General features: G+C 41.1%; 1 protein-coding gene across 1 annotated transcript in view; it reads right to left on the bottom strand.

Moving 5' to 3' along the window:
- LOC125714667 (versican core protein-like) overlaps positions 1-14,402 on the bottom strand; it is an 84,712-nt gene extending 70,310 nt beyond the window's left edge. The window contains exons 1-7 of the mRNA XM_048985484.1: positions 14,196-14,402; positions 12,628-12,695; positions 11,984-12,349; positions 9,759-9,933; positions 9,440-9,567; positions 8,037-8,330; positions 6,379-7,260 (exon numbers count right to left, since the gene is read on the bottom strand). Of these exons, the coding sequence (XP_048841441.1) occupies positions 6,379-7,260; positions 8,037-8,330; positions 9,440-9,567; positions 9,759-9,933; positions 11,984-12,349; positions 12,628-12,695; positions 14,196-14,218 (1,936 nt within the window). The 5' untranslated portion in view covers positions 14,219-14,402. The remainder of the gene's footprint in view (positions 1-6,378; positions 7,261-8,036; positions 8,331-9,439; positions 9,568-9,758; positions 9,934-11,983; positions 12,350-12,627; positions 12,696-14,195) is intronic.
- Positions 14,403-15,726: the final 1,324 nt, after the last annotated feature.

Consider the following 15,726-nt stretch of genomic DNA (forward strand, 5'->3'; position numbering starts at 1 on the left):
ACTTGATCATAGGAACTTGAACTGAACTTTATTGTTATTCAGACTATACAGGAAGGAGTACACAGCTGAATGAAATTGCATTTCTCCAGGTTCAATGTACAAACACAGACACGCTATCCATGCTATCTGACACCAAATAAACATAATGGCAGATACACGGACAAGTTTATACAGACTAAAATAAATATTCTACATTATAAAGAACATCGCAGTTTGTTGTTGCATTATGCAGTGTTGGAGGGAAGAGAAAAAATATTCTATATTGTGGGAGGTGAAAAATAGTCCATTTTGTTTTCCAGCAAGTGGATGTTAGACAAAATAAATGTCAGTACAGGTCCATAGGGGTTAGCTTTTAGCCTAGCACTGATCCCCACTCAAGTGCTGCATTTCCGTAGTCTCTCACACCGCTTTCATTGCTTCCTGGTGCAGTCAGTGGTGGTATAAGAGTTGGCTACTGCACGGGTCTCTGGGTCTTGCCAGGGCAGAAATCCTGATTAACTAAGCTAGCAGAGTGTTTTGGGCTGTAAGGCTAGTAAACCTTTAGGTAAATCAGAGGCACTACATTTAACATAGATCACACATTATCAGGAACCTGAGAGGCAAGCTTACTTCTGAGGGAGGAACTAACCAGGTCTGGAGGATGATAGACTTTCAAATTTCTCTTCCTCCAACACCTACAAACATGCATTGGGACCCATTGGTACCCAGCTATGTCACACTCATGGAACAGCAAGGTAATCCATAAAGGCATGAGATCCGGCATATGGTTCAAACGACATGAGAGACCAGTGATAAAAAAGAGGATGCGTCATATGTGCTTGCACTCCAAAGACCTCTGGACACTCCCTTACAGTTAGAAAACTCTGAGACCCCTGTGGTCCATCTTGGGCGCACACAGCGCCGCTCTTTCCAAAAATCAGAAGGTGCACAAAGGTGGAATGAAAGGCAAACTAATCCCAAAGGGGATAGATGTCACCAGATGCATGATCACCTTAAGGGCAGAGTGGCAATACCTCCCACCAGAGCAACACATGTTCTGTTAGGCAGGACCATGTTAAGGGTGAGAGGACACCTGACTGAAGTGTAGTTGTGGAGCTGAAATCTGAGCTGTAGTCCCTCAAGAATGCAAAAGCCATTGAAAACACACTTTTATTCTTGGGATTCTTTGTTTTTTGTACAGTATATGGATTTATGTTATTTTGACTGCACAGCACTTTTGTTCAACAGCTGTTTTGCGAAATGCGCTTTCTAAGCATATTAAACGTAAACTTACATTCTCCTACTGTAATCTCTTTTATTTGGGCTGTGTGCATTCCGAGACGTATGGAGGCTGTGGCTCACTACTCCTGACTATTGATGGCTAAAACGATGCTTCATAAACCATTTGCTGTATATCCCCCCCCCCCCCCCCCCCATAGATGGTTCTCTCTGTTGTGATCCTGTCCTTTTAAGTCCATGTCTTGCCTGAGTCCTTCGTCCGTCATTGATGTTTGTCGATGTCAGTACCTGCCGGTGTTCCGTTCTGCCCTTGCCCTTGAATAAATCCCCGTTTTCCCCGATTTTCGCCTGCTCCTTGCCTGCCTGTTCGCCTTACCCGCTACCCGCATCGTGACAGAATGACAGACCGTGAGGGAAAAGTAGCTTCCGTAGCTGAGGAGGATTACCTCAATTACGTCGACCAGCTGCTATTTTGGATTGCCCAGCCAGGTATCCGGGAAGATCCCCCGGCATGGGACCTCGTAAACCGGAGCTGGGATATCCTGGACCGGCTCTCTCTGGAAGAGGACGCGCACCTCGCGGAGGAAGTGCGCGCGAACTTCCAGCGAGTGGCTGAGCTCCGGACAGAGCAGTACGTCGCACCAAGCGAACCAGGGACTGACCTCCTGGTGTCTGCCTTTACAGACTTACTCCCTCTGCCTGCAGCTCCCGCGCCCACGCCCGAGGCTCTCCCTCTGCCTGCAGCTCCCACGCCCACGCCCGAGGCTCTCCCTCTGCCTGCAGCTCCCACGCCCGAGGCTCTCCCTCTGCCTGCAGCTCCCGCACCCACGCCCGAGGCGCTCCCTCTGCCTGCAGCTCCCGCGCCCACGCCCGAGGCGCTCCCGCCGCCTCAAGTGACTGTGCCCCCTGTGGCTCCCGTTCCTGGCCCCACTCCAGTCCCTTCTACCCCTGTGACTCCTCTGCCCTCGCCCTGGCGAGCCCAAGCCCGGCCAAGGGTCCTTATGTCTGTGTCCCGTAAGGGGAGAGGACACAGACGCAGGGCTGGGGTCCCATCCACCCTGCCCCCTGGCTCGTCCTCCGTCGCTTGCACTGGGGTTCGGTCGGCGCCTGCAGGTCCTGGCCCTCCGGGTCGGCTGTCGCCTGTGGGTCCCTCTCCACGGCCTCGTCGCCCTGCCTCGCTCCCCGCTCCGGTGCCTCATCGGTCGCCTGCGAGCTCCCCTGTGGCGGCTCCTCAGTCGCCTGCGGGTCCCCCCGCTTTAGCGAGTCGGAGGACGTCGCCGCCTGCTGCGGTTCCCCCCCCCCTACTTGCCCTCTCCAGGGTCCCCTCCAGCTCCCTCGTCCCCTTCCCTGGTTCTCCCTCCAACTCCCTCCTCGGCTCCTCCATCAGTCCCTCGCCCTGCCTCCTCGGCCCCTCCAATATCCCCTCCGGCTCCGGCCTCCCGGCCACCTGCCGCCCCTCCGGCTGCCACCCGTCGCCCGCTGGGGCTCCCTTGGGCTTCCCTTTGTTCCCCCTCCTTCTCTCCCTGGCCTCCCATCTTTGTTCCTCCCGTCTTTGTCCCTCCTTCGTTTGCTCCACGTCCCTTTGTTCCGCCCGTCTCTGCTCCTCGTCCCCCGGTGTTCCCTCCAGTCACTCCTAGTCCTTTTGTCTCGCCTGTTCCCTCTGTGTATCCCTTCCTGGTCTGTCTATCCGCGTTCCCTGTCCTGTTTCAGATCTTGTCCTGGTTTCTGCCCCTGTGCCAGTTCTGTCTGTCTGTTCTGTTCCCGGTCTCTCGTTAATGGTTTTGTTCTTCTGTTCCAGGTCCTGTCTTCCTCGTCTCGTCCGTCGCCTCCCCTGAGGCACGCCCGGAGAGCGTGCCTTTGGGGGGGGGTTCTGTCATACCCGGCTCGTATGATCCTCGTGTGTGCCACGCCCCCCTGATTATCCACGTGTGCTTCCCTGATCGTACCCAGCTGTGTCTTGTTATTTTGATTGATCCTGTCCTTTTAAGTCCATGTCTTGCCTGAGTCCTTCGTCCATCATTGATGTTTGTCGATGTCAGTACCTGGCAGTGTTCCATCCTGCCCTTGCCCTCGAATAAATCCCCGTTTTCCCCGATTTTCGCCTGCTTGCCTGCTCCTTGCTTGCCTGTTCGCCTTACCAGCTACCCGCATCATGACACTTAACTCACAGGTGTGCCTGAACACCTACAGCAGCCACTCAGCTTGCTCTCCAGCTACACTCAGTCCTCACTTCTTTGCCTTACTGCTCTTTCTTCCTTTCTCCCTCCTTGCTCTTTTTGGGTCTATTTTATATAGAAATGTAGTTAGTTAATGTGTACTATTTTCTGTCTCAGTGAATGTCCTTTATTGAAACCAACGGTCCTTTCTGGTCATACAGATATCATTTGAAGCCACCACTATCAATCATTCTTAATCATCAGAACTGGTTGAATTACTTATATAATTAAGCCTGATGGAAGTAAGAATACGGTGATTTAACAATTTTAAACATTGAAATTTTGTTATTTTAATTATTTTATTAATTTATGTGCATTTTATGAGACTGATCCAACGTAATTAACCCACAGCACCTACACTATATATAACACAACTTTGTCCCTAACATCACAAATGCAACATATAGAGATGAATACACTGCTCCACAGAAGAATATATTTTATATTTCATATCAGTTATGTAGGGGCGGCATGGTGGTGCAGTGGTTAGCACTGTTGCCTCACACCTCTGGGACCCGGGTTCGAGTCTCCGCCTGGGTCACATGTGTGTGGAGTTTGCATGTTCTCCCCATGTCGTTTCCTCCGGGTACTCTGGTTTCCCCCCACAGTCCAAAAACATGCCAAGGCTAATTGGAGTTGCTAAATTGCCCGTAGGGGTTCATGTGTGAGTGAACGATGTGTGAGTGTGCCCTGTGATGGGCTGGCCCCCCATCCTGGGTTGTTTCCTGCCTCATGCCCATTGCTTCCGGGATAGGCTCCGGACCCCCCGCGACCCAATAGGATAAGCGGTTTGGAAAATGGATGGATATGTCCAGATGCAGTTTTTGGAAGCGCTAGGTGCAAACATAAAGAGCAGGGATAGAAGTGGAACACCAACCCAGGAGTTGTAAGGCAACAGTGCTGACCACAAAACTAAGAAGGCGCGCATATATGTCTGACCATTCACCTGATCCATCCCCAACGGTCTATGTAAGGCACTGGAACAAAATTAAAATATAATTTATTTCAGGACCCTGGACAGCCACAACATCTCAAAATATATCACTGGTCTATCCAGCATATTTAGATCAGAAACTACATTATACAGTGCCCTGCGATGGGCTGGCCCCCCATCCTGGGTTGTTCCCTTCCTCGTACCCATTGCTTCCGGGATAGGCTCCGGACCCCCCGCGACCCAGTAGGATAAGCGGTTTGGAAAATGGATGGATGGATGGATGGATAGACTACATTATGCATGTTGCTTAAGTTGAATATAACTGGATGAATGCTTAGCCCTACATGTTAAGGTAAATGTTATAAAATCTAAGAACTAAACTAATAAATAAAAACATGCTGCTATAGCATGAGTGATTTATGACTTATGCAGGAATCACAGCTATTGTACTTAATTTATTATATTATTAGTTCAAAATTAAAGAATATAGCTAGAGTTATGATGTATTGCAACTTATTAAAATCTTTTTACATATATTCATCAAATTTGGAGCTGCCGGCAGAGGGAGCGCCTCGGGCGTGGGCGCGGGATTAACAAAATCAAGGCGATATACAGGTGGTGAAGAACAGAAACCATACATGAAAAGGGCCTTTAAAGCGATAATAACTAAATCACACTTATATAAGTAGCTACAGAAGGAAGTCATATTGGATAGAATGCCAGTTGGTAGTATGTGTAAGATGGGTGAGTTATTCAAAGCAACGAGGTTCAACTAATGGAGTTTTAAAGAAGACAAGTAACTAATGCCCAAACTGCAGGTGCACGGGTCACAAAAGCTGTTAAATTAATGGATGGAACAGTCTTAAAAATCATGCCAGCATGTGTCAAAAAAGCAAACTGCATTCTCAAAGAGAAAAATTAGCTGCAACTTCACTGACAGAAGGTCACTTAAGAGGATAATTGCTAAACTCAGCAAAGAAAATTCTAACCAAACAACTGAGTCGGGATCTCTTTGTCCTACTGACAACCAAAAATATGTTGTGACCATTGCAAATCTGTAATGAATAGCAGGGCTGCTCTTCAGAAACTGCTTATATTCAAGTCCAGTGCATAAAGATGCAAGCCCTATGTTAAGCAGCACAAAACATGAAAAAAATGTGGCCTAATTACTATAGCAAAAGGAACTGGAGGATGTTTTACAAGACCAGATGCATCCTATGGTGCAAACCCTGCTCCCTCTTCATTGCCCCATACTCCAACAGTGGTTTCATGAACAGTAGGATACGATTAAAATCCATCCATGGCCTTCATAATCACCACATCTCAAGATGATTGAACTTTTATCGAAATTCTGGAGCATTGAAGACACTGTACTTGTCAGCCTCCATTACTCATCAAAGAACAGAAGGTTTTTCTTCTTGAAGATTCACCCAATATTCCATTATATAATTATAGAGATCTATATCAGAATTCTAAGAAATATTGGAGGTGTTATGAAGGCAAAAGGTGGTCTTACTCATAATTTCATTAATTAAATATTTTTTAAATTGTTTATATTATTTTATCCATTGTTTTGTATATAATGTGCACCAAATGATGGCTTGTAACATCTAGGAATGTGGGTACATCAGAACACTATAATATAACAGTACTTTAGCCGTAATAATCTGCAAGATCTTTGACTCTTCCTTTACTGAACATTAGAAATCACAGAATATTACATGATACTTTATATGCTGTAATTTTGTACTGAATCCTTCTCAGACTATGAATTCAATGTATCCACTCATTGTAAACCCCATTTATAAACAAAAACATGTTGTTTAGTTTCTAACTGATTCAATGTAAATGCATGTACTGTACAGCTCACATATTACTTCAAACTATAAAACCTCTATTTATACAACCTTTATTCTACAAACATACAGACTACTTTGTCCTTTGACCTTCTCTACCAAATGAATTAAAATCATCTAACAAGTACTATATGAAAAGAAAAGCCAATCATACCAGATTGTGGCTGCTCTTTCATGGTTCCTTCAGTCTTCGGTAAGGCTGTTGTTAGCTTATCTCCACTGTAGACGCCGGTCCCTGGTATATAGTACTCTTCATTAATCTTAGTTTCCAGGTCCATAGCTTTTGTCATATCTGCTGTGGCTGTGTGAATCCCTGTGGTAGGTTCTTCAGTGAAGCGATTTGTAACACCCATAACTGTTTCGGTTTTAGCAAAGACTGTAGTTCTCTCTGTCATTTCAATGGGGTATGCCTTAGTGGTTACAGGTGTCTGCACTTTTTGAGCCTCAGTTGTTGCAGTTTCTTCTTGAGTTGTAAAAGGATAGTATTGCGTGGGGTAAAGTGTGTCACCCCTGGGAAATGACTCTACCTGACTCTGTGGAAAAAAATCCTTAATGTCAAACAAGGGTGCCATTGTGAATTCACTGTATTTTCCAGTTTGGAATGAAGTTGCTGTGAGGGATCCACGAATAATGCTGTCTGTCCCTCTCTGGCGTGGAATAGCCATGCTTGTTGAAAACATAGAAGGTGGCTCTGTGGGAACCTCAGACGTGTCTGGTTGTAAATCCTGAGCTCCATCTTCAAAAATGTGGGAGGAGATCCTGGATCGAGTTGTATCAGGTGGAAAAGTAAACGTGAGCTCCGATGTTGACGATCTGACATGTTCTGCTTTGGGAAATTCTTCATGCTTTGTGTCTATTGTGTCCTTCGGTATAGCTGGTTTAGAAGTTGGTTTAGAAGTTAGTTTAGGAGAGGTCCTGTCCACAAAGATTGAAGATGCAGACAGCTTGGCAGATGACCCTCCAAACCTTTGTGAAGCTGCTGTACTACTTTTCACAGCAACATCAACCCAAGTTATTTGGTTTGCAGGAATTTTCCCTAGATGTAAAAAAAAAATAATGTTTATAAAAACTACTTACTTATGCTACATACTACACATGAACAAATACAAAGTAGTACTTCCTTGCTGACTTGGCTAAATAAGCCAAGTCAGAGCTTAACAATGCTAATGATCAATAATGATCTTTTTAGGCCATAAGCATATGGTTATAAGAATCTTTTATTTGTATTATGAAACACTAGTACAACATTAGAGGGAAAGAGACTGTACCCAAGTTCTGCAGACTGTCATTATTGACATCAAAAGATAAGCTCTTTTAAGGCATACTAGCATTTCTCTGTTCTGTAGCATAATATCTCACATATGTTACAATTAAGTGATTAATTGTCATTGTTGACACGCCATAGCACACAGTGCACAACAACGAACATACAGACTACTTTGTGTCCTCTGCATTTCACCCATATGTGACATAGCAGGGGACAGCTAATTCAGCACCCGGGGAGCAGTGCTTGGGGGCAGCACCTTGCTCAGGGTACCTCAATGGTGCCTTGCTGAGCGGGGAATCGAACCTACAATCTTTCAATTACGACTGCTCATCCCTAACCATTAAGCCTCCACTGCCCACAGTGCATAACATATAAGTGCATAACAAAAGCACAAATCCTGAAAAACAATGATGTATCATGAAAATAATCATGACTAGTGGACAGAAAACATGTAACTTGGTATATGTATTCCATATTTTTTCTGAATTTACATATTAATCATTTACATATGAATCATTTACATATGACTTTTAAAGCTGAGTTACCTTTAAAGCAGTAGGCCCCCAGTTTTAAGTTGGGGCTAGGAAAACCTGTCTGGTTATGATATCGGTACATGGTCCTTACTCCCAGAAGACCACCTCCACATTGGGACTTGCGTTTAGAAACTGGGTATCTGGCACTTCCATCAGACAGCCATCCATAGTCGCATCTGTCCAGACCCTGACGCCAGGCAGCATGAAGCTGACCGGGGGAGGCAAGGACAGCATTCTTCCGTTTGCACTCTTCTTTAGCCTCTTCTAGGGTCATCTTGTAATTGACAGGTGCATAAAAAACCTCACCTGTGGTTGATAGAATGATATTACCATTGGGCCCTTGATATGCTCCAAGCACTAGCTGGCCCCACTCTGTCAAATGTATCTACTTAACATTTGGTAATGGAACGCCAAACATATTGTATATACTGCTCCTGAGTAATGATTATGAGGCAATTGCATAATGAAATTTGTTGTCTTGACAACATGCAATAGAATCCTCTCAATCAGTCCATCTTTCATAAGCACTTAACCAGCACCGGCGCATTCACAGCCAGTATCGCACCAAGGAGGCCAAAGGTATGTGGCACTCTGCCTTGCACCATGGGTAATTAAATGTTACCAATCTGCCTCGCTGCATGTTTTTGTCATTCACAAAACTGTCTACGGTTTTGTAAATAACTCAGTTAGATGATCATATGGTTTTGTGTGATTGTGTGATATGTAATATACATGTGTATATATATAGACATACGCACATATAGATGCTGGGATGTTGAGCAAGCCATCAGAAAGTTGTACCACTGCAAACATTTTTGGAAAAACTGTGCACTTTGCAATTAATGCATTGTGCACTTTGCAATTAATCCTGAATATGTTGTTATTATTGTGCACATAATGTAATTATGTTTTAGTGTTTTGGCAAGACATTTGCCATGAACAAAAATCTCATAAAGACAATTATAAACAGCACAATGTGAGTAACCAGTATATAACTATGCAAGCTAAAATGATTCTTGGCTGTTAGTAGTTATAAGTCAATGTAAACAAGATTACAAATACTTTATGGATTTTTTTGATTTGTGTGACCAAAATAAAATGAAAATTTAATTTGTCCTTCTAAAACTTTTCCAAGAGATTTTCCAGTACAGGATCACAGCAGTGCCTGAGGCCTCTTGCAAGGCAGCACATGGAACAAGGCAGAGCAATAAAACAAAGTAATTTTTTTAAGTATGATTTTTTTTTGTAATGAAATGAGCATAATTATTTTGAAACATGTTCATCTGTTAACATTTTAGCACTTTCAATGGAAATCAGGCACCTCTTTATCACTTTGAAATTCAAAATAATTTATTTAGATCCATTTGACTTTTCACACCTGCTGCTCCAGCTTGTGTTATCAAGACTTTTCTCACCTTCGAGTTTGTCCACATAGCAATATACATCATACGTCTCTTTAGGGTCTCGAACTCCATATGTTCTGATACCAGGTTTTCCCATTTTATCTCCATAGCAACCAGCTCTGGGTTTTGTGATTGGATATCTTCATGGAAGATCAGACATATTGAGTTAATTTAATCAAAAGACCAAAGACACTCTCACAGTGTAGCCAAAAAGTTATTTGTTAAAAAATGTGTCAAAATGAACTATTAAATTGCTGCAAAATATTGTTAAACCAACTCACAGACTGTACACCTTGTTATAATATAGACTATATGAACATAAATATCTTACCTCACTGTCTGGTCTGCAATCCAGCCAGCATCACATTGGTCAAAACCATCCTCATAGGCTGATTTTAGCTGGGCAAACGTGGCAATTGAGGCTCCTATTGACTGGCAGGTTTTTACAGCCTGATCATAATCCATACTGTACCTGCTGGTACTTGCCCGGTAGTGAAACACAACACCTGTACAAAATCCAAAGATATCTTTAGCTTAGGATTCAAGGTTGTTAAGCAGAATTTGCATTCCTCTTTAATGAACAACTATCTGCGTAGTTTAGCAGTACTTGTATCTGGGTGGGGTCCTTCACAGGTAAATGCTTGCAGTGTAAGTGTCAGGCAAAAAAATAAATATAAGGTGATGCACATTGTCATTGTGAGAGCGATGAGTCCAGTTTGAGTGGTACAGTGTTTTTTTTTTGGTTAGCACTGCAAACTCACACTTCCAGGGCTGGGAGTTTGAAACCTGCCTGGTGTGTGTCTGGTGTTTACATGTTCATATTTATATGTATTTTGTCTGGGAATTCTGGCTTCCTCACATATTTCAAAACTGAACATTTAAGTCAATCAGTCATTTTTCTATTAGTTTGTGTGTGTGTCCTCTGATTGGCTGACATCCTATCCAAGGCCTCCCTTGTCTCAGGCCCTGTGCTTATTGCCCCAGGGTCACTGACTTTATTTGAAATGGAATTATAGGAGACAGCTGGATGAATGAGTGCTAGTCCTACATTGTACTTCATTGCAGTACATGCTATCTTTGACCAGCCTTTGACGTAGCCTTAAGGGGCGTCTCTATAAATAATGGGTAGAAGTTGAATGCTGCATTTGTGGTGCTGGGTCACCTAAAACATCATGTTTAGAAAGAAGGTATGGGGAAAAGGAAGGAAAAAATTGAGTTTTGTGTTATCAAGCTTTGTTGAACACATCTCAGCCTGCCAAAGCACCATTACAATATAGAAAATACTCATATTGAAATTTAGAACCACCCTTTCCCTTAATAATTTGTTGTTAGCTTATCCAAATGCTACTCATTCTTATTAAAATCTGCATTTCTGTAGATACATTATAAAAGTGAGCTGGTGCCTCCTACTGTAGTTAAACTGGCATTATTTCAGAATTCCTGAAATAGAACCACAATCATGTAAATGTCACTGGACACCTTAACTAAAACTGTTACAACTACTTTACAATGAGGCTAACAGATCTCATACTGAACATGAAGAGGGTCCATGGTTCATTTAATTGTTCACAGATTGTTAACATTCTTTGTCTACTGGTTGTGATATTAAGAGGCTGGTAAATGTGCTGTTCAAGCTGTTGAAGAACATGAAGATAGCAAACATGGATACAAATGACTGTAACTGTTTCTTTAATAAATACAATGGCCCTCCTCTGATCGCCTGAACATATTATTTAGGTGTAGGGTTATTGCACAGTGAAATGATATGGTTTCTACACATGATGAAGATTATAAAGTTCTGTCTTTTCCTATGTTTTAAACCAGGTGCTGAATCATAATTTTATTTAGATGCTATATTTTTCACAACTGAATGCTTCTATCCATATTAGTTCCGCAGTACCTTTTCTGTAAATTATTCGATGTGTATTTTTGAAGTTGCGACGTGAAGCAACACTTTCTTTGCTGAAGCTTCAAAAAGACCCTTTGACCTCATCATGAAGTAGCTATATTTTATACTCGTTTGTCCTATTTTTTGTCCACATAGCATAAGGTTGTAATATCATTATCAGATAAGATCTTTCATCTATCCATCTTTTTCCATCTAGTATAACTGTTTATCTAGTAGATAAAGAGTTGAGAACGCACAGGTCACCCTAGATGGCATGTCAGTCCAACCCTATAGACAATTCAGGGCCACTGGTTGGCCTAACTGCACGTTTTATGTATTATACAGTAGGAGGGAACAGGAAAATTGGGAATGCTCTTATTAATACAGACTTACACCAAAATAATTATCCCTCAGGTGGGCTTGTGATAGGCTGCGTTAATGGATGCACTTAAATACTGTTTGCTCTGTTTCTTACTGTTTGTTAAATGAAATATGTCACCTTATAGTTCTAATGATGCAACACAAAAGACTATTATATATATATGTATTCAACAACATATATATATATACACACACACACAATATGGAGCCCATGAATATTATAATACTTGCGTTAGTGCCATTTTCAAATTAAACACTGCTTAAAAGAAAATTTAGCAGATTCTTACCATTGACATCCAAGGAAACGGTGTCCTGCTTGTCCTCAACACCATACATGATTTCACAGCGATACCGCCCTGCATCACTGGCACGCAGCTTGACCATTGTCAGGGAGGCATCCCCTATGTCCTCGGGGTGGCTGGGGATTGAAACCCGTTTCCTGTAGCTAGATGCAATCTTAATCTTCCCCTGCTGTGCCACCAGAACTGTACTTTCGGTATCACCCTCTGTCCTTGTCCATTTGATGCGCAAGTATTCTGTCCTCCCAGTGCTGTTGATGATGGGCATAGTGGTGGGGAAAGCAGTGAAGTGACAGGGTAGGACTACCCTGCCCGAAAGAGAACCACTGATGGGGTTCAGTTCCAAAAAAGTGCCTGAAGTTAGTGATGAAGAAGAAGTTAAGGTACAAATGTTATTCACATAGTCTTATATATTTAGCAAGCATTTTCAGTAATTGTATGTTCTTTTGCCATCTTTACAGGGTTATATGTAAATAAGTTTTTTTTAATTGACTGATCTAATCACTGTTCTTTTAAATACATAGAACCGTAGAAGATTTGTTCATGCTGAATACATGTCAATATAACTAGGTCAACTTAAACTTGAAAGATTACACCTAATATACATGATTGGAATATATTTCATATCTTACCATCAACTGTCTGGTGTACATAAAATAACCACCACAGGATATGTTTTATATTAAATAACATCCTTGGTCTGAAAAAAAAAACACAAATAATACATCAATAACTGTTTCAAAAGGTAATATCATATACCACTACTATAAAGCAGTTTCTGCATCTATCCAGCTTCTTAAAGCTAGGTAGTTATAATGATTGTTTGTTATAACAACAGCAACAAATAATTTAAAATAATTTTTAAAATTATTACTTGGAAAACTGTACATTCTCACAGCAGTAATTATTCTTAATAAGCTCAAGTCTGTCCAGTTGCCTTACAGCTAATTTATCCTCCCCCCTGTGCTATGATTCAATAATTATTAGTCCAGAATAAAGCGCATGTAACCCTCCTTTACGAGATGGTACGAATCCAAGTACGAAGTCAGCAACGGGCAACAAGCAACCCTTAGAGGATCAGCAGATGGGTATGAAATATTACAAAGTTTCAAAAACATTATTGGAATATGATCAAGCATGACTGTGCCTTCTGACAAAGCAGGAGGAGAGAACCAGGGGAGGGGGGTGGGCTGATGAAGAGAGGACTGTTTACATTTTAAATCAACTTTGAAGAAGCAGTAGAACTTTGGTCAAAGAACAGAATCAAAAAGCACTGCATACATGTATATTCTATGTAAAGATGCCAGAAGACTTCTGTTTAAAGAAGCATTCATGGAGCATCTTCTAAGACAAGCAAAGTAACACTGGGGAAAACCAAAATAGTGTATTTTAGTTGCAAAAGTATTACACATCATTCGAAAAAGGATCTCTGCTTTAAAGTGTGGTATGGCCAGCATAATGTTATGGAAGTGATTAACTTAATTAAGGAACGGGAGAACAAGGATAAAGGGCATGCTTGATATTGTCAAATATAGACAGTTTATTGAAAATCGGCTAGCCTTTGACACGAAATTGAAACTGACAGTGCTCAATATATCAATGAGCTAAAACACGGTAAAAACAAAAGCAGAGTTCCCAATAATGATTTCCGATTCCGATAATGCTTTCTGTCAAAATAATGTCATCAGGTGATATGACAGACATTTGTATCAAACCCGTTTCAAAACATAGACAGAGACCAGAAAAATTAACGTCTGCATCTTCGTATACGAGATTTTAATGAGCCGATAGCTATATAGGATTCACTGGAAAACAGCGGAGTAAATACTGAAGCAAATCATGAAACATGCTTTATACTTCGTAAAGGGCGAATGAGCGTTAATTCAAACACATAAAAGATTTATATATATCTTTATGTCGATATATATATATATAACAATTAACTGAAATATATATATATATATATATATATATATATATATATATATATATCGATTTTCTCAGTATTTATAGAGAAAAACAGAATTTAGAATTGCAATTGTTTTACGTTGACTCACTAGATACATTTCAAACTAATAAGCTAATTGGTGCAAAATCACATTCTGAAAAAAGTAACTTGGAAATAACTTCTTTTTCTGATGGAATATTAAACTTTTTTCTTGAAAAACTATAATAATAATAATAATAATAATAATAATACCTTTGACAAATTTGTAATCCCATAAATGAGTTTCAGTTGTATTAATAATTCCAATGTATTAGACTGTTCCCTTCCATTCAGAAGTCGCGTGTTGTACCCCCGTGCACAGCAATTCTAACAATTCTCCTGATTATAGTGCATTGAGGACTCTTCTTGTTTGAACGGAGAAGTAAGTGTCTAACTTCAGTTCGCAGATTACACTGAGCTCAGTTCGTTTCCTAAACAAGGAAAAGCCATTCGGTACTTCGAATTCAAATTACACCCACTATAGTTTCGTCATGGTCCCCAAGAGGAGGGGCACACTAGCCCTTCTGAAAGTGAGCTGGTACCTCCTAAAGTAGGAGTCGAAGGATGGATGGTTGAAAAAATAACCAATATAATTTAGATAATAACCTGAATAATTTAGATAGATAGATAGATAGATAGATAGATAGATAGATAGATAGATAGATAGATAGATAGATAGATAGATATGATTATAAGTAGGCAATAAATATGATAGATAATTTGATTTCTGGTGTGAGGAAAAATATTACACTTAATTGTATCATTTGTGCCCATCCCACTTCAAATTAAGAGTCCTGAGGTGACCAGCATATTTGTTTGTTTGTTAATGCCTTGTACTGCAGAATTTAACATTTTAACATTTAAATGGAATGATAATGCTGTTTAATGCCTATTGTTTCCCTGTTCTTTGTCAACCTCATCAAGAACTCCGAGATACAATAACTTTCCCTATGTCTTCCACATGGGGGAGAGACAGGGCTGTAGTTAGCTTGGCTATACTCAGCACCCAGTTCCTAGCCAATATGGCGTCCTAGGCAACCATCACCACCGCCTATCAGCCCCTGCTTCATTCAATCATGATTGAAATTTTGTTAAATGTCCTAGAAATGCACGTGTGAGAACCAAAGAGTTGGCAGACTTGCTATAGGTGTGACTTGTACGAACAGTATTATTACCTCTGGCAGATGATTGTCAATTAAAATTATTCTGCTGCACCCAAAAAAAAGCAAAAAAATCTGTCATCACATGTGCATGAAAATGTGGCTGGTCTGAAGAAGGATCTGATAGTTAATGGAAAAGAACCATGTATCTTAAATGAAGAGTTGTATTTGCAAGAAAATGGGGCTAATCACTTTGTAAAAGTAATTAGCCATTTTGAACGTTTCGAACCGTATACTTAACAAATTGTATAATATTTTCTTATACACTAGTGCCTTTTTCTACTCGGTAAACCAATGATGTAGATATACGGTTTAACAAAGGGAAACAATGACTTTACAGTCATCCAGAATGTACTATTTGAGTAGAAATTGTGGGGGAAACAATGGACACACATGTAATAGTCACATCGTGAAAGGATGTGATGCTAGAAAGATTTAAAAATTATCTTAGACTAATAAAGATTTCATGTTTTTTAATAAGACACACACTGTTTAAGGTATAGGTTCACAAAAAAAACAGAAGAAACTAACCCTTATGATAAAATGTTTGTCTGATACAGGACTACAGTCTTCGTTAGGTGTAT

Source organism: Brienomyrus brachyistius, chromosome 2 (assembly GCF_023856365.1).
Source record: "Brienomyrus brachyistius isolate T26 chromosome 2, BBRACH_0.4, whole genome shotgun sequence".
Lineage (NCBI taxonomy): Eukaryota > Metazoa > Chordata > Actinopteri > Osteoglossiformes > Mormyridae > Brienomyrus > Brienomyrus brachyistius.